The 19,505-nt window shown below is 48.1% G+C and overlaps 1 gene segment (V, D, J or C); it reads right to left on the bottom strand.

The window, feature by feature from the left end:
* The window catches only part of LOC139269178 (immunoglobulin kappa variable 3-15-like), a 44,246-nt gene extending 25,589 nt beyond the window's left edge, over positions 1–18,657 (bottom strand). Inside the window, 2 exon segments of the V gene segment in view lie at positions 11,798–12,070; positions 18,573–18,657. Of these exon segments, the coding sequence occupies positions 11,798–12,070; positions 18,573–18,657 (358 nt within the window).
* Between the last annotated feature and the right edge of the window lie 848 nt (positions 18,658–19,505).

Genomic DNA, 19,505 nt, shown 5'->3' with positions numbered 1-19,505 from the left:
CTTAAGAAAGGATAGACCTGCATTGGAGGCAGTTCAGAGAACATTCACTAGGTTGATTCTGGAGATGAGGGGGTTGACTTATGAGGATAGGTTGAGTAGGTTAGGCCTATAATCATTGGAGTTCAGAAGAACGAGAGATGATTTTATCGAAATATATCAGATAATGAAGGGGCGACAAGGTGGATGCACTGAGGATATTTCCACTCAGAAGGGAAACTAGTACTAGGGGTCATAGTCTCAGAATAAGGGGCCGTCCATTTAAAATTCAGTTGAGGAGGAATTTCTTCTCTCAGAGGCTTGTAAATCTGTGGAATTCTCTGCCGCAGAGAGCTGTGGAGGCTGGGTCATTGAATATGTTTAAGGTCGAGATAGATTTTTGAGCAATAAGGGAATAAAGTTTTATGGGGAGTGGGCAGGGAAGTGGAGCTGAGTCCATGATCAGATCAGCCATGATCTTATTAAATGGCGGAGCAGGCTCGAGGGGCCAAGTGCCCGACTCCTGCTCCTATTTCTTATGTTCTTCACTCTTAATACCCTTACCCAACAGGGCGCTGATGGTGCCGGAGAACCAGCCTGAGCCTCAGATCCTGAACTGCCCACTGCAACACTGGACTGAGACACAGAGGGAGCAGAGTGTGTGCAAAGTGGCGACTGGCAGGTCCCTTGGTCCCGGAGCCCCCTCCCTGACCACCACCACCCCCCCAGTCCTCCCCCACCCTGGTCTCCCCGGATGCCCTGTCCTTCCAGGGAACCCTCCACCAGATTGCGTTGGACCCCCCCGTTCCACACAAGGTCAGGCCCCGATCACCGCATCCCCCCACTCCCCTACCAACCCTCCCCCACCCCCCCAGGAGCTGGAGCTCACACACACACCCGACAGATGGTGCTGGGTAATGGTAACAGTCACACACACACACACACACCCCGACAGACAGTACTGGGGAACAGTCATACACACACACACACACCTACAGGTGGTGTTGGGTAAGCCACACTAACACTCAGGGGCATGTGCACGGTGATACACTGACTGCTCCTCTCCCTAAGCTGAGGCCTCACTCGGGACAGTTTTGTGCTGCTGCCACGAGCCACACGTTAAGGAGAGAGAATGCAACGTTGTGACTGTGGCCTCCTGCCCCCAGATTGCCCCCAGCAGTCAGCACAGAGTGCACAGTGCGATCCCACCATCGGGGGCTGTCCCAACACCCCCAGTGTGCAGAGTGAGGGCCAATGCTCAGACTGGGAGGGTTTAATCCCAGCAGCTTTTAGTGTCTCTGTGTTTAATCTTGTGCACTCCAGGGGTTCGAGGTCAAATTGATCGTTTTAAAATGATTGATAATTGGCTTTGAATCAAATCTCCTGCTGACATGCAATTGATTGACAGCCGACCCAGCCAATCAGGACAGACCCTTACTGAAATGTAGCCAATCCAGCTGAGGGGGAGGTGGGACATTTCCAAAGCAGTCGTCAGACACAGACTGAATATTCTTCACGTTTATTACAGATTCACATTTACAGAAACAAGACTTGAATAAACAGCCCAGAGAGAGCGAGCTGGAGACATTCACAGGGAGAATGCAGCTTTATTAAAACAGTTGTGGGGATTTTCTCCACACCATGAGAATCCTGTCCCTTTAAACGGAGACAAAACCTTGATTTGTAACAGCAGGGTGAGCAGGGAGGGGGTCTGCTTACTGAAGCGGCACTTCGCAGTTTAACATTAGTTTTACTCTGCTGACAGTCTTCAGCATCTTCAAGAGGTTTTACTTGGCAGCACGAGTCAACACTGTTCCATCAAACCCTCCCAGGGCAGGTACAGCACGGGTTAGATACAGAGTAAAGCTCCCTCGACACTGCCCCAATAACGTGCCTTACCCCCTGACCCTCAGGTGCTTTCCCTGACCCAGTCCCGAGAAGGAAGAAAGGAGAAATGCAGTGCTGACAATGACCTTTGCCCTCCCGGCTCACCCCCTGTTCTATTTAAAGTTGTGTCTCCCCCGGACTGTCTCTGACACACTACGCACATTCTGCTCTCCTGACCCCCTTGCTGAGGGGAGAGGAGAGGCTCTCGTGGGTGAGGCTGCAGGAGAAGCTGGCGTTGGACTCCCAGTCGGAGCCAGAGAGGGTCAGCAGGCTGCTGACACTGTAGGTGTTGTCCGAAGCTCGCAGGTAGTCGCTGGTCTGGACCCCGGCCGAAATGGTCGCCCCGTCCTTCTTCCACTCCACCTCCACCGCATCGGGGTAGAAGTGATCGGCGAGGCACACCAGGGTGGCAGTGCCCTTGGTCGTGACCTCCTCCGGGGAGGGGGGCAGCAGGGTCAGCGTGGGTGGTGTCTTCCCTCGGCCTGAAATAGAGGAGAAGGATGTTTAATCGGTGTATATTAGTGTGTGTGTGTCTGTGTGTGTCACTGTGGGTGTTTCCGTGTGGGAATAATTCACATCTGATAACGGAGAGCTGGGTTAATGAACTCCTGGCTGGCGATTAACCATTAGAGGCGAGCAACACTAATTCTGAATCTTATTTGCCTCGCTTGATAAGTTTAATGTAAATATAAATGCGTTCGATATTAAAGTGATTAATAAAAAATCTTGCATTTATATTACACCTTTCACAACCACCGGACATCTCAAAGCACTTTACAGCCAATGAAGTACTTTTGGAGTGTCGTCACTGTTGTAATGTGGGAAACACGGCAGCCAATCTTCACACAGCAAGCTCCCACAAACAGCGATGTGATAACAACCTGATAATCTGTTCTTTTGTCATGTTGGTTGAGGGATAAATATTGACTAGGACACGGGGAGAACTCCCCTGCTCTTTGAAATAATGATCTTTTACATCCAGCTGAGAGGGCAGACGGGGCCTCGGTTTAACGTTTCATCTGAAAGACGACACCTCCGACAGTGCGGCACTCCCTCAGCACTGAAATGGTTAACAGTAAGAGTCGGTAAAGATTGAGTGTCCCGTTAAGACGCTGTTAGCAGGAAGCTCGAACTGTCGATGGGTGGATACAGGGGAAACAGGCTCATATGTGAGAAAGCTCAGATCACACACAGATCGGGAGAACTTTATCTGGGAACATTGCGGCTCACTTGTATAAACACACTTCAGCAAGGCTTCATGTTGGGTGTCGGTGTAGAAGCTTCTAGATTGCATTTAAAAGCTTGCTGCCCAGCACCGGGGTGAGGTCAAGGGTGAGGCTACAAGTAGTCTCAGTGTACCGGGGTCAGGCAGGGTCACTGCTCCCAATGATCCTGTGACCTTCTGGAAGGTCAGAGTGCGCGGACAATGGGCGAGGGTCAAGATCAAGGCCCTCCCACTTCAATGAAAGAAAGCCTTGAATTTATATAGCACCTTTCACAACCTCAGGATGTCTAAAGGTGCTTTACAACCAATTGCACACAGGAAGATTTACGAGGATGTTGCCTGGACTGGAAAATTTTAGCTATGAGGAAAGATTAGATAGGCTAGGTTTGTTTTCTTTGGAATAGAGGAGGCTGAGGGGAGACCTTATTGATGTGTATAAAATTAAGAGTGGCCTAGATAGAGTGGATAGGATGGACCTATTTCCCTTAGCAGAGTGATCAACAACCAGGACATAGATCTAAAGTAATTGGTAGGAGCTTTAGAGGGGATTTGAGGGGAAATGTCTGACAGGGATCTGGAACTCACTGCCTGAAAGGGTGGTCGAGGCAGAAACCCTCACCACATTTAAAAAGTACTTGTAGATCTTTGTCGGTCGGTGCGGACACGATGGGCCGAATGGCCTTTTTTCATGCTGTAAATTTCGCTGATTCTATGAAGCTCCCAGACTGCAATGAGATCATGACCAGATCATCGGTTTTAACTATGTTGGTTGTGGGATAAATATTGGCCAGAGCGCTGTGAAGAACCCCCTTGCCCTTCCAATAGTGATTATGAGATCTTTCATGTCCACCTGAGAAGGCAGACGGGACTTCGGTTTAACGTCTCATCTGAAAGACGGCACCTCTGACAGAAGGATGGTATGTTAGAAGGATCATCAAATGAGGCCATATGGGTTAAACTGATGAATATAAAAGGGCCGGTCACACTGCTGAGAATGTACTTTAGACCCCTAAACAGTCAGAGGGAGATTGAAGAGAAAATATGTCGGCAAATTGCTGAGAAGTGCAAAAACAATCATGCAGCAATAGTCGGGGATTTCAACTCCGCTCACATTAACTGGGATGGAATCAATGTCAAAGGTATAGAGGGCGCAGAATTCTTAAAAGGCATTCAGGAGAACTTTTATAGCCACTACGTAGCAAGCCCAACAAGGGAGGGGGCGTTTCTGGACTTAGTTTTAAGGAATGAAGCTGGGCAGGTGGAAGGGGTATCAGTGGGAGAGCATTTTGGTGCTAGTGATCATAATTCAGTTAGATTTAGTGTAGTTATGGAAAAGGACAAAGATAGACCAGGAATAAAGGTTCTCAATTGGGGAAAGGCCCATTTTACTAAGCTGAGCAAAAGTGGGCTGGAAATAACTACTTGAAGGTAAATCAGTGTCAGAGCAGTGGGAGGCATTCAAGGGGGAGATAGTGAGGGTTCAGAGCAAGTATGTTCCACAAAGGAAAAGGGTGGCACTCCCAAGTCAAGAGCCCCCTGGATGGCAAAGATCATAGAGGGATTGGATAAGGCAAAAAAGGAAAGCTTATGTCAGATACCCAGAGCTAAATACTGCAGAAAGCCCAGAGGTGTATAGAAAGTGCAGGGGTGAAATTAAAAAGGAAATTAGGTGTGCAAAGAGAAGGCATGAAAAAATATTGGCAAGTAAAATCAAGGAAAACCCAAAGATGTTTTATAAATACATAAAGAGCAAGAGGATAACTAAGAAAAGAGTTGGGCCTATTGGAGAACAAATTGGCCTCAACAATTTTCTGTGGTAGAGAATTCCACATGCTGTAGTCTACATGGATTTTTGCAAGGCTTTTGGCAAGGTCCCATATGGCAGAAAAGTAAAAGCCCATGGGATCCAAGGGAAAGTGGCAAGTTGGATCCAAAATTGGCTCAGTGGCAGGAAGCAAAGGGTAATGGTCAATAGGTGTTTTTGTGACTGGAAGGCTGTTTCGAGTGGGGTGCCACAGGGCTCAGTACTAAGTCCCTTGTTCTTTGTAATATACACCAATGATTCAGGCTTATATTCAATGGAATTTAGAAGAATGAGAGAGGATCTCATAGAAACATATAAAATTCAGACGGGATTGGACAGATTTGATGCAGGAAGAATATTCCCGATGTTGGGGAAGTCCAGAACCTGGGGTCAAGTCGAAGGATAAGGGGTAAGCCATTTAAGACCGAGATGAGGAGCAACTTCTTCACTCCGAGAGTTCTGAGCATGTGGAATTCTCTACCACAGAAAATTGTTGAGGCCAATTTGTTAGATATATGCAAAAAGGAGTTTGATGTGGCCCTTACGGCTAAAGGGATCAAGGGGTATGGAGAGAAAGCAGGAATGGGGTAATGAAGTGCATGATCAGCCATGATCATATTAAATAGTGTTGCAGGCTCGACGGGCAGAATGGCATACTCCTGCACCTATTTTCTATGATTTTATGTTTCTACTTCAATGTAAGGGACATGATTCCCTACAAGGTCCCACACATGAGACTGGTGTGCAAATCAAAGCACATGGTATTGAGGGTAATATACTGATGTGGATAGAGAACTGGTTGGCAGACAGGAAGCAGAGAATTGGGATAAATGGGTCCTTTTCAGAATGGCAGGCAGTGACTAGTGGAGTGCCGCAGGGCTCAGTGCTGGGACCCCAGCTCTTTACAATGTACATCAATGATACAAGGGGTATGGAGAGAAAGCAGGAAAGAGATACTGAGGGAATGATCAGCCATGATCATATTGAATGGTGGTGCAGGCTCGAAGGGCCGAACGGCCTACTCCTGCACCTATTTTCTATGCTTCTATTTTTCTATTTTTCTATGATTAAGAAGTTTGCAGATGATACATAAACTGGCCGTGCAGTTGATAGCGAGGAAGAAAGCTGGAGACAGCAGGAAGATATCAATGGACTGGTCAGGTGGGCAGAACAGTGGCAAATGGAATTCAATCCGGAGAACTGTGAGGTAATGCATTTGGGGAGGGCTAACAAGGCAAGGGAATAAACATTAAATGGTAGGACACTGAGAAGTGTAGAGGAGCAAATGGACCTTGGAGTGCATGTGCACAGATCCCTGAAGGTAGCAGGCCAGGTCGATAAGATGGTTAAGAAGACATACGGAATACTTGACTTTATTAGTCGTGGCATAGAATACAAGAGCAGGGAAGTTATGCTATATTTGTATAAAACACTATTTAGACCATAGGTAGAGTACTGTGTGCAGTTCTGGTCACCACATTGCAGGAAATGTGTGATTGCACCACAGAGGATACAGAGGAAATTTCCAAGAATGTTACCAGGACTGGAAATTTTTAGCTATGAGGAAACATAGAAACATAGAAAATAGGTGCAGGACTAGGCCATTCGGCCCTTCTAGCCTGCACCGCCATTCAATGAGTTCATGGCTGAACATGCAACTTCAGTACCCCATTCCTGCTTTCTCGCCATACCCCTTGATCCCCCTAGTAGTAAGGACTACATCTAATTCCTTTTTGAATATATTTAGTGAATTGGCCTCAACAACTTTCTGTGGTAGAGAATTCCACAGGTTCACCACTCTCTGGGTGAAGAAGTTTCTTCTCATCTCGGTCCTAAATGGCTTACCCCTTATCCTTAGACTGTGACCCCTGGTTCTGGACTTCCCCAACATTGGGAACATTCTTCCTGCATCTAACCTGTCTAAACCCGTCAAAATTTTAAACGTTTCCATTAGATCCCCTCTCATTCTTCTGAACTCCAGTGAATACAAGCCCAGTTGATCCAGTCTTTCTTGATATGTCAGTCCCGCCATCCCAGGAATCAGTCTGGTGAATCTTCGCTGCACTCCCTCAATAGCAAGAATGTCCTTCCTCAAGTTAGGAGACCAAAACTGTGCACAATACTCCAGGTGTGGCCTCACCAAGGCCCTGTACAACTGTAGCAACACCTCTCACATCAGCAGAAGGAGAGTACGATAAATCAAGCACCCCATCCAACCGTCCCTCCAACCATCATCTGCCCCACCTGTGACAGAGATTGTAGATCCCGCATTGGTCTCATCAATCACCTTAGAACACATATCAGTGTGGAAGCACATCATCCTCGACTCTCGGGGAATGCCGAAGAAAAGAGAAAGAAAAACTATTTCCTCTGCTGGGAGGATTCAGGAAAGATTGGATAGGCTGAGGTTATTTTGTTTGGAGCAGAGGAGGCTGAGGGGAGATTTAATTGAGGTGTATAACATTATGAGGGGCCTAGATAGAGTGGTTAGGATGGACCTATTTCCCTTAAGAGAGAGGTCAACAACCAGGTGATATAGATTGAAGGTGTGGGTAGAGGGAAGTTGTGGAGAAATATTTTCCCCCAGAGGGTGGTGGGGGTCTGGAACTCACTGCCTGAAAGGGAGGTCGAGGCAGAAACCCTCACCACATTGAAGAAGTACTTGGATGTGCACTTCAAGTGCCGTAACCCACAGGAATATGGACCAATAGCTGGAAAATGGGATTAGGCTGGGTAGGTCTTTGTTGGCTGTCACGGACACGATGGGCCGAATGGTGTCAGCAAGTGGCTCAGTTGGTAGCACCCTCGCTTCGGAGTCAGAAATTGTGGGTAAAAATCCCACTTCAGTGTCCTGGCCAATATTTATCCCACAATCAACAAAACAAAAACAGGATATTTGGTCATCAGCACATTGCTGTTTGTGGGAGCGTGCTGTGCACAAATTTACTGCTGCATTTCCTACATTACAACGATGAGTACACTTCAAAAAGGACTTCATTGGCTGTAAAGCACATTGGGATGTCTGGTGGTCGTGAAAGGCGCTATATAAATAGAATTCTTTCTTTCTTTTCTCAGAGCCGAGCATGCTTGTGATTGAGGCACGGCTCACACCTCACGGTCGATTAGTCTGATACGCTCAATCTCTGGGCTCACACTGGGACAATGAGCCCACTTGGGGAGCTCAGTCTCTGGGCTCACACTGGGACAGTGAGCCCACTTGGGGAGCTCAGTCTCTGGGCTCACACTGGGACAGTGAGCCTAGTTGCGGAGCTCAGTCTCTGGACTCACACTGGGACAGTGAACCTACTTGGGGAGCTCAGTCTCTGGGCTCACACTGGGACAATGAGCCCACTTGGGGAGCTCAGTCTCTGGCCCCAGCCAGAGGTAGTGCCTTCAGGAGTAAGATGGGGAGCAGATGACGGGCAGCCTGTGGTGCAGAGGGGAGACATTTCACCGGCCGAGGGCAGGTGCTGAGCCCGTTTACCTGTAAGAATATGGTAAGTGGATGGGGAAAGTGGGCCGGGCACTGAGGTAACGTCCTGTGTTGCTGGTGGAACTCCTGCTGTCTACTCCGTCACGTGTGACAAACACGCAGACACATCAGACGGACATCTGGGATGGGGGATTGTCCTATGGAGAGATTGAGTAGACTAGACCTAAATTCTCTGGTGTTTAGAAGAATGAAAGGGGATCTCATTGAAACATACAAGATTTAGACAGAGATAGACAGGGTAGATGCAGGGAGGATGTTTCCTCTGTCTGGGGAGTCAAGAACCAGGGGTCACAGGCTAGAATATGTGGTCGGCCATTCAGGACTGAGATGAGGAGAAACCTCTTCACTCAGAGAGTGGTGAATCTCTGGAATTCTCTACCCCAGAGAGCTGTGGAGGCTCAGTCCTTGAGTATATTCCGGAGATCGATAGATTTTTGGATATTAAAGGAATCGAGGGATATGGGGACAGTGCAGGAAAGTGGAGTTAAGGTAGAAGATCAGCCATGATCTCATTGAATGGCAGAGCAGGCTTGAGAGGCTGAATGGCCTCCTCCTGCTCCTAATTCCCATGTTCTTATGGAACATTAGTCTGTGTTCTGGGGATTTTCTACTGGGTCCAGGTGTAATCAGCAGGGGAATTGTGCGAGTCCCAGTTAATAAAAAGAAAAATTAAAGACCTGCATTTCTATAGCGCCTTTCACACCACAGGATGTCCCAAAGTGCTTCACAGACAATGAAGTACATTTTGAAGTGCAGTCACTGTTGTAATGTGGGAAATACAGCAACTAATTTGTGCACAGCAAGCTCCCACACACAGCAATGAGGTAATTGAGATTTTTAAGCGATGTAGGTTGCTGGATAAATATCGGCCTGAACTCGAGCCACAGAAACAGCAACTGAGAGTCTCCCCACAACCCTGGAGCACTGCAGCCGCCGGATTGCGAGCCCTGCTGCCCCTGTTTGTGATCAGAAGTTGGACAGGAGGTGAGCGGGGGCTGGACAGATCAGAGTTGGAGCTGGGGGAGGCGGGACCTCGGGAGTGTCAGTGTGCTGAGGCTGAGCTCAGTTATATCAGAGACTGTGACAGGAGCACAGACTGCCCCCAGCGAGCTCACTCACTCACACCCACACTCTGCCCGTGTCTCACACACCGTGTCTGTCACACTGAGACAGGCAGGAGGCTCGGGAGCGATTTCCGGGGATGGTGCAGGGATGGGACCGCAGTGTGCCAACATCCAGATCTCCTCCACACGGTGGGTAACAGTTCGTTATTATACTTTGCTGGGTGAAGGGGGAGTGTGGGTAAAGGAATACAGCCGGGCTCCCTGTCATACACAGCACTCTTCAATTAACCCTTTCATTCACCGCAGCTCCCCACCATTTTATATAACCCATACACAGGCACTGGAGAGGGTGCAGAGAAGGTTTAGAAGGATGGGATCAGAAATGCGAGGGTGTACATATCAGGAAAGGATGAACAGGCTGGGGCTCTTTTCTCTTGAGGCTGAGGGGTGACCTGATAGAGTTCTTTAACATGAGGAAAGGTTTTGATAGAGTGGATACAGAGAGACTGTTTCCACTTGTTGGGAAGATCAAAACTAGAGACCTTCAACATAAGATAGTCAGCAAGAAATCCAATCGGGAATTCAGGAGAAAATTCTTTACCCAGCGACTGGTGAGAATGTGGAACTCGCTACCACAGGGAGTGATTGAAGTGAATAGTATCGATGCATTTAAGGGGAGGCTAGACAGGGATATGAGGGAGAAGGGAGTAGGGTGTTATGCTGTTCGATTTAGATGAGGAAAGACGGGAGGCTCGAATGGAGCATAAACACCGGCATGGACTGGTTGGGCCGAATGGCCTGTTTCTGGGCCAAATAATAAGTAATCCTGTGTAAACTGAAATATTACCCGATTCAGCATTTGTGTCTTTGAAAGATTCAATATTTAAAGTGTTAATAACGGAGCATTGGGGTTTACTTACTCAGTCTGAGCTTGGTTCCTTTACCGAACGTGAGCCACAGTGACAGCTTCCAGTGCAGCGGCTGTACAATATCCTCCGTCCCTGGCTCACTCAGTCTCTCTCCCCCTTTCTCTGTCTGTGTGTCTGTGTCTCCCCCTCTGTGTCTCTTTCTCAGTGTTTCACTCACTGTTTCTCACACTCTCTCTCTCCAGTCTCGCTGACTCTGTTTCTCCCTCCCTCCCTCACACTCTCTCGATCCCCCTCACTCCCTCTTCCTCCCTGCCTCTCTGTCCCTCCCTCTCCCTCCCTCCCTCCTTCTCTGTTGCTTCCTCTCCCTTGCACTCTCTCCCACTCCTTCCCTCACTCACTCAATCTCTCTCCCACTACAATCACGCTCTCTTCCTCTCTCACTCTCTCCCTCCCTCTCTCTCTCTGTCCGAGTTGCCTGTGGCAGTGCCCGGGAGAGTTGTTTGGGACAAATCTCCCAGCTGCCCTTCCCGCCCCATCAGATGGTAATCCTGGGGCCACGGAATTGCTGGAGAATGAAAGTCCCCGTCACACAGGGCTCACCTCTTTGTGCCCCTTGAACAACGGGCTCCGTCAGCAAGCGAGATGTTTGTGTTGCTGACACAGGCCTTCCTCGGGGATCATTATAAAATAACGAGTTTCAGGGGCTTTAGAAACCTGTTTCCTCAGTCCGTGACCCGTGTGTACGTGGAGTGTGAGAGGATGCAGCCCCTCTTCCACTATTTGAAGGGGCTGCTCCTCGATTTATGGCTCCACTTCAGTCCCACACTCCTGGGCCTGGTCACCCGGTGCGGGGGGAGCGGGCAGACCATCCACAGGTCCCAGTTGTACGGGGCCCATGGGGTGGTCATACTGCCTGCCTGCCTCACTTCAGGGGCTTTGCCTGCACCCGGGTGGCCCTGGAGACGGAGCCCAGGGTAGGCCTGAGGCCTTCTGCGATGGGTGGGCACCGCAGGGCCTGGAGTGTGGGGTGGGCAGGGAAAGAGCACGACCATTTCACTTGTTCACTGTCCTATCATGTTTATGCTTTGAGTTTTATAAGTTGTGGCCCTCTCAATAGTGGGGGGTTTGTGAGATTATTTGGATTGAGGACACAGGGACCACCCAGTGTCTCCGTGCTGTCTGAATGTACAGAGTAGAGCTGTGAGATTCTCAGTGATGAAGACACAGCCCCAACTCCTCTCTGACCCACTCCATCCTTTCCCAATTTACTGCAGCTTCCAGCTGAATATTCCTGCCGTCACTCCCATCGAGCTGTGTGTCAGTCATGTGTAAAACCGTACAGGAGGTGGGGCTGTGTGTCCATTATTATATATTATATATAACTGTGGGGTGAGTCAGTACAGGAGGTGGCACTGTGTATATTGAGGTTTTTGTACGGCTGTGTATCACAGTGTAGAGGGAAGCTGCTATATTGCTGACAGTAATAGTCTGCGACATCCTCGCTCTGCACGTTGCTGATGCTCAGGGTGAACGTGTTGGACTGGTAACTGCCGGTGAAGCGATCGGAGGTTCCAGTGAAACGAGATGTTGCTGCATAGATCAGCAGAGTGGGTTTCTGCCCGGCTTTCTGCTGGTACCAAGCAACATACTTGCTAACGGATGCACTGGCGGTACACGTGATGGTTGCAGTCTGTCCCTCACTCACTGACAGCACCGGGGGTGACTGGGTCATGATGATGTCCCCACTGATACCTGAGGGGGAAATGGGGAAAGAAAGTGAAGTAAGCACTGTCACAGAAAGACACTGTAAAATGAGAGATTGCTCGAGACACTGAGCTCTCCTCTAGTGTCAGCATTTGCCCTTCAATCACTGGTCAGTAGAGTTGGACAGAAATCGACAACAGGGAGATATTAAACGTGGAAGGAGAGAGATTCGTACCTGCGATGCAGAATGCCAGAGGCCAGATCAGCTGGATGGGTGAAATCATGGTGTCTGCTCCTGTCCCTGTGCCTGCTTACTGATAAACTGCCCTTCACTGGGCTCTGCTTTATAAACCTGCAGCCTGTGAGAGTCTCACTGCCCATCTCTCAGTATGTAAATGTCTTCACCCAGAGAAAGCCACGTCAGTAACTTACACTTCCTCTTCCCCACGCTCCTTCTCCCCCTCTTTCTTTCTCCATTCCTCCATCTCTCTCTCCCCCTCTCCCTTCCCCACAGACTCCCAGGTGCAGCACATTGAAATGCAGAATAAACCTCCCTGTGCCCTGCCCCACCAATGGATGTTAACCCTTGACCCCAGAGCATGCCTTCTCCTGGAGTAAGGCTCCATTCCCCACAGTGGCTATCCGTTGGCCTCTCTCAGTAGACTGATTGTTTATTGCCCAATTAAGGGCCGTTCTGTGCTGTGGGCCTATTCTCAGTGGGGACCGGTTTGGACAGAAAGCTCATTTCATGAAGGCCCAGCAGAGGGAGGAGATCCTCACCCCATCAGTGTGAGCTGGTACAACAGGACAGGTTCTGACCCACTGCTCCATCCTGTCCGCTCAGAACATCTTCTAATCCCTTCCCCTTCCATGGCCCCACTCCAGATCAGAGTATTTTTACTGGGATCAGGTGCCAATGATCCCACATTTACAACAGGAAGGGTCCACATTCCATGTCCCACTGGTCCTCCAATCGGGCCCAGGCAATATGGCTCCTTCCGATTGGTCCCACAATAGGGCCCAGGAATCATGGCTCCTTCCTATTGGTCCCACAATAGGGCCCAGGAATCATGGCTCCTTCCTATTAGTCCCCCACTCGGACACAGGCAACATGGTGCCGTCCTATTGATCCTCCAATAGGGACAATGAAATATGGCTTCTTCCTATTGGTGCCTAATAGGGACAAGGAAACATAGTTCCTTCCTATTGATCCTGCAATAGGGACCAGGAAACATGGCTCCTTCTGATTGGTCCTCCAATAGGGATCAGGGAACATGGCTTTTTCCTATTGATCCTCCAGTAGGGACCAGGAAACATGGCTCCTTCGTATTGGTCCACCAATAGGCACCAGGAAACGTTGCTCCTTCTTATTTGTCCCATTGGACATAGAAACATAAAAAATAGGTGCAGGAGTCAGCCATTCGCCTCTTTGAGCCTGCACCACCATTTAATAAGATCATGGCTGATCATTCACCTCAGTACCCCTTTCCTGCTTGATCCCTTTAGCCGTGAGGGCCAAATCTAACTCCCTTTTGAACATATCCAATGAACTGGCATCAACAACTCTCTGCGGTAGAGAATTTCACAGGTTAACAACTCTCTGAGTGAAGAAGTTTCTCTTCATCTCAGTCCTAAATGGCTGACCCCTTATCTTAGATTGTGACCCCTGGTTCTGGGCTCCCCCAAAATCGGGAACATTCTTCCTGCATCTAACCTGTCCAGTCCCATCAGAATTTTAAAAAAAGTTGATCTTGCTGCTCGCAGAGACCTCACTGTCCTCTGAGAGTCTGTGCTGAGGGTGAAGCGCCCTGTGCTCTGATATCCTGCTGGCAAGCGGCTTGACAACTTTAGCACCTTAAAGGCTCCCGATGAATGCAGACTGTGTGTGGATTTCGGGTGAGGACAGTGCTGGACACTGTGGTGAGGCCTCCTGCAGTCAGATATCCTGCTGAGAGGGTCCAGGCTTACACACGGGGAATTGGGTGAGGTCGGAATGTGCTGTCGGGGCCCATGGAACTGGACCCCAGCATGCAGCTTTTCTCAAGAGAGCAGAGGGAATGTTCAGAGCCCTGGGCTCCATTTCCCACACCAGGTATTTCCTGTCCCAGTGAATGAATGAGATGCCAGTGTTGTGCCCAGGTTAAGGGCAGTCTAGTGCTGTGGGCCCAGGTCTGCAAGAGGGAATTGGATATATATTTGAAAAGGAACAATTTGCTGGGTTACCGGGGTTGGAACTTAACACAATCACAATCACTAAGGAGGTGGTACTCAGTAAGATAATGGGACTAAAGGCAGATAAATCCCCTGGACGTGACAAGGTCCCAAGTGGCTTCCCAGCACTGTCATGGCCAAAGAGGGGAGTAGGGTGTTTTGGGTCAAACTTTCAAATGGACTCATCTACAGGAAACACTTGAACCAAACCAAACTCAGATTCACGGACTATCCAGAGCAACCCACATTAGACCGTACCTTTTTTGACCCCCCTCAACACACACACCATTGGCAACCGACACAGTGGTTGACCAATAAGCAGAACCCATCACCTACAGCAGCCCAGCAGGACTCACCACACCAGGCAGCCCAGCAAGGCCAGCTACACAGCAGCCAAGCGAGGGCCCAACAAATGACTCACCAAAACCAGCATTTGCACCGAAACATCAACCAGGGAAAGAAAGGCCCCACTTCGACTCACCTTGTAAATAGTTACACGATTGACTTTGTGGGGGGGCGGCGGGGGGCGGGAGTATTATTATATATGTAACCATGTAAATACCTTGTTTAACCACCAGAGGGCTCATCCCCTGGAGTCCCAAGAAATCCACACTCCCTTTACTGACGGAGTCCTCACAGGCTGGAGAGGCACTCTGGATATGTGCAAAGAAAGACTAAGGTCACACTTTACTTTGAGCTCACAGTATCTGGTCAGACTCTTTATTTATACATTACAAGTATCATCTGCATACTTCTGAATCATACCCCCTACATTCAAGTCTAAATCATTGATATATACCACAAAAAGCAAGGGACCCAACACTGAGCCCTGAGGAACCCCAGCAGATACAGCCTTCCAGTCACAAAAACACCCATCAACCATTACCCTAATCTGAGGAAGGACGTTCTTGCTATTGAGGGAGTGCAGCGAAGATTCACCAGACTGATTCCAGGGATGGCTGCACCTTCATATGAGGAGAGACTGAATCAACTGGGCCTTTATACACAAGAGTTTAGAAGGAAGAGAGGGGATCTGATAGAAACATATAGGATTCTGACGGGACGGGACAGGTTAGATGCGGGAAGAATGTTCCCGATGTTGGGGAAGTCCAGAACTAGGGGACACAATCTTAGGATAAGGAGTAGGCCATTTATGACTAAGATGAGGAGAAACTTCTTCACTCAGAGAGTTGTTAACCTGTGGAATTCCCTGCCGCAGAGAGTTGTTGATGCCAGTTCATTGGATATATTCAAGAGAGAGTTGGATATGGCCCTTACGGCTGAGGGATCAAGGGATATGGAGAGAAAGCAGGAAAGGGGTACTGAGGGAATGATCTTATTGAATGGTGGTGCAGGCTCGAAGGGCCGAATGGCCTACTCCTGCACCAATTTTTTATGGTTCCTGCATCTGAGGCAATTTTGGATCCAACTTGTCACTTTGCCCTGGATCCCATGGGCTTTTACTTTTGCGACAAGACTGCCTTTAAAAAGTTTTGCTAAAATCCATTTTCACGTCATCAAACGCACTGCCCTCATCAACCCTCCTTAAGAACATAAGAACATAAGAATTCAGAACAGGAGTAGGCCATCTAGCCCCTCGAGCCTGTTCTGCCACTCAACAAGATCATGGCTGATCTGGTTGTGGACTCAGCTCCACTTACCCACCCGCTCCCCATAACCCTTAATTCCCTTAATGGTTAAAAATCTATCTATCTGTGACTTGAATACATTCAATGAGCTAGCCTCAACTGCTTCCTTGGGCAGAGAATTCCACAGATTCACAACCCTCTGGGAGAAGAAATTCCTTCTCAACCCGGTTTTAAATTGGCTCCCCTGTATTTTGAGGCTGTGCCCCCGAGTTCTAGTCTCCCCGACCAGTGGAAACAACCTTTCTGCCTCTATCTTGTCTATCCCTTTCATTATTTTAAATGTTTCTATAAGATCACCCCTCATCCTTCTGAACTCCAACGAGTAAATACCCAGTCTACTCAATCTATCATCATAAGGTAACCCCCTCAGCTCCGGAATCAGCCTAGTGAATCGTCTCTGTACCCGCTCCAAAGCTAGTATATCCTTCCTTAAGAAAGGTGACCAAAACTGCACGCAGTACTCCAGGTGCGGCCTCACCAATACCCGATACAGTTGCAGAAGGCCCTCCCTGCTTTTGTACTCCATCCCTCTCGCAATGAAGGCCAACATTCCATTCGCCTTCCTGATTACCTGTTGCACCTGCAAACTAACTTTTTGGGATTCATGCACAATGACCCCCAGGTCCCTCTGCACCGCAGCATGTTGTAATTTCTCCCCATTCAAATAATATTCCCTTTTACAGTTTTTTTTCCCAAGGTGGATGACCTCACACTTTCCGACATTGTATTCCATCTGCCAAACCTTAGCCCATTCGCTTAATCTATCTAAATCTCTTTGCAGCCTCTCTGTGTCCTCTACACAACCCGCTTTCCACACTAATCTTTGTGTCATCTGCAAATTTTGTTACACTACACTCTGTCCCCTCTTCCAGGTCATCTATGTACATTGTAAACAGTTGTGGTCCCAGCTCCGATCCCTGTGGCACACCACTAACCACTGATTTCCAACCCGAAAAGGACCCATTTATCCCGATTCTCTGCTTTCTGTTAGCCAGCCAATTCTCTATCCATGGTAATATATTTACACTGACACCGCGTACCTTTATCTTCTGCAGTAACATTTTGTGTGGCACCTTATCGAATGCCTTTTGAAAATCTAAATACACTACATCCATCCGTACACCTCTATCCACCATGCTCGTTATATCCTCAAAGAATTCCAGTGAATTAGTTAAATATGATTTCCCTTTCATGAATCCATGCTGCGTCTGCTTGATTGCACTATTCCTATCTAGATGTCCTGCTATTTCTTCCTTAATAATAATTTCAAGCATTTTCCCCACTACAGATGTTAAACTAACTGGCCTATAGTTACCTGCCTTTTGTCTGCCCCCTTTTTTAAACAGAGGCGTTACATTGTTATCTCCTCAAAAAATTGAATCAAGTTATTCAGACACAAACTTCCCTTAATAAATCCATGCTGACTGTCCTTGGTTAATCCGTGTTTTGTTAAATGAAGATTCTTCCTATCCCGCCCCCGAGGTTAGGCTGACTGACCTGTAGTGACTCGATCGATCCCTTGCTCCCTTTTTAAACAAAGGTACCATGTTTGCAGACCTCCAGTCCTCCGGCACCTGGGATTGCAATGTCAACATCGCCCCTCTCGGCCAGCTCGGTCAGTAATGGTGCTACCGAGCCACTCTTGGTGATGGACAGTGAAGTCCCCCACCCAGAGTACATTCTGTGCCCTTGCTACTCTCAGTACTTCTTCCAAGTGGTGTTCAACATGGAGGAGTACAGATTCATCAGCTGAGGGAGGGCGGGAGGTGGTAATCAGCAGGAGGTTTCATTGCCCGTGTTTGACCTGATGCCATGAGACTTCATGGGGTCCGGAGTCAATGTTGAGGAATCCCAGGGCCACTCCCTCCCGACTGTGTACCACTGAGCTGCCACACCGGGTGATGGAGGAATCTGGGACATTGGCTGAAAGGTATGATTCTGTGAGTAGGACTATGTCAGGCTGGTGCTTGACTAGTCTGTGGGGCAGCTCTCCCACTTTTGGCTCAAGTCCCCAGATGTTGGTGAGGAGGACGTTGCAGGGTCAGCACTGAGCCTGGGTCCGCTGTCCTAGCCGGTCCGAGCTGCTGTTATTCTGCCTGATTGGACGGTTATTATTAGAGACTCAGACCACAGCCAAAATCCCCCGTGCAAAAAATAACTGAAGAGCCTGTCAGATCGGAAGAATGAAACTTCACCCACAGAGGAAGTGAAAGAGGGAGGTTGTCACAGCTGTACGTTTGTTAATGACATGGGAGAAAACTGTGAACCGCGCTCACAGCCTAGAATCTAAGGGACCAACATTTACTTTAGCCACTCTTTTCCTTTTTATATACATATAGAAACTCTTGCTATCTGTTTTTATATTTTGTGCTAGTTTACTTTCATAGTCTATCTTCCCTTTCTTAATCATTTTTTCAGTCAGTCTTTGCTGGCTTTTCAAAGCTTCCCAATCTTCTGCCCTTCCATTAGTTTTGGCCACTTTGTATGCCCTTGTTTTTAATTGGATACCGTCCTTTATTTTGTTAATTAGCCACAGATGGCTATCTTTTCTTTTACACCTTTCCTCCTCACTGGAATATATTTTTCTTCAGGGTTGTGAAATACTTCCTTAAATGTATACCACTGTTCATCAGCTGTCCTTCACTTTAATCCATTTTCCCAGTCCACTTTAGCTAACTCTGCCCTCATACCTTTGTAGTCTCCTTTATTTAAGCTGAGTACGCTGGTTTGAGATCCAACTTTCTCACCCTCCATCTGAATTTGAAATTGAACCATGTTATCATCACTTGTTCCAAGGGGATCCTTTACTAGGAGATTGTTTACTAATCCTATTTCATTACACAGGACCAGGTCTAAGATAACCTGCCCCCTGGTTGATTCCATTACAGACTGCTCAAGGAACCCTTCCCTTATGCACTCTTTGAACTCTTCCTCAAGGCTACCCTCACCAATTTGATTTGTCCAATCAATGTGGAGGTTAAAATCACCCATGATTATTGCTGTTCCCTTTTCACAAGCCTCCACTATTTCCTGGTTTATTCTCCGACCAACAGAGGTGCTACTTTTAGGGGGCCTATAGATTATGCCCACCAGTGACTTGTTCCCTTTATTATTCCTTATCTCCACACAAACTGTTTCAACATCCTCATCATTTGAGCCAATATCATTTCTCACTATTGCAGTGATTCCATCCTTTATCAATAGAGCTACCCCACCTCCTTTTCCTTTCTGTCTGTCCATCCGGATTGTCAAGTACCCCTGAATATTTAGTACCCAGTCCTGGTCACCTTGCAACCATGTCTCTGTAATGGCTACAGATCATACCCATTTGTATCTATTTGTGCCGTCAACTCATCTATTTTGTTACAAATGCTAAGTGCATTTAGACAAAGAGCATTTAAATTTGTTTTTTAACCTCTTTTCCTGCTCGTTTCCTCTCTCCTTCAAACTCACTTTATTTTTGCTTTCTAATTCCAGCTTTACTCCCCTCCCTACTGAATCTATTTTCAGGTTCCCAGCCCCCTGCCCAGCTAGTTTAAACCCTCCCCAACAGCACTAGCAAACCCTCCCCACTGCGAGGATATTGGTCCCGGCTCTGTTGAGGTGCAACCCGTCCGGCTTGT

This window comes from Pristiophorus japonicus, chromosome 8 (genome assembly GCF_044704955.1).
Source record: "Pristiophorus japonicus isolate sPriJap1 chromosome 8, sPriJap1.hap1, whole genome shotgun sequence".
Classification (NCBI taxonomy): domain Eukaryota; kingdom Metazoa; phylum Chordata; class Chondrichthyes; family Pristiophoridae; genus Pristiophorus; species Pristiophorus japonicus.
This window is presented reverse-complemented; position numbering and strand designations above follow the sequence as displayed.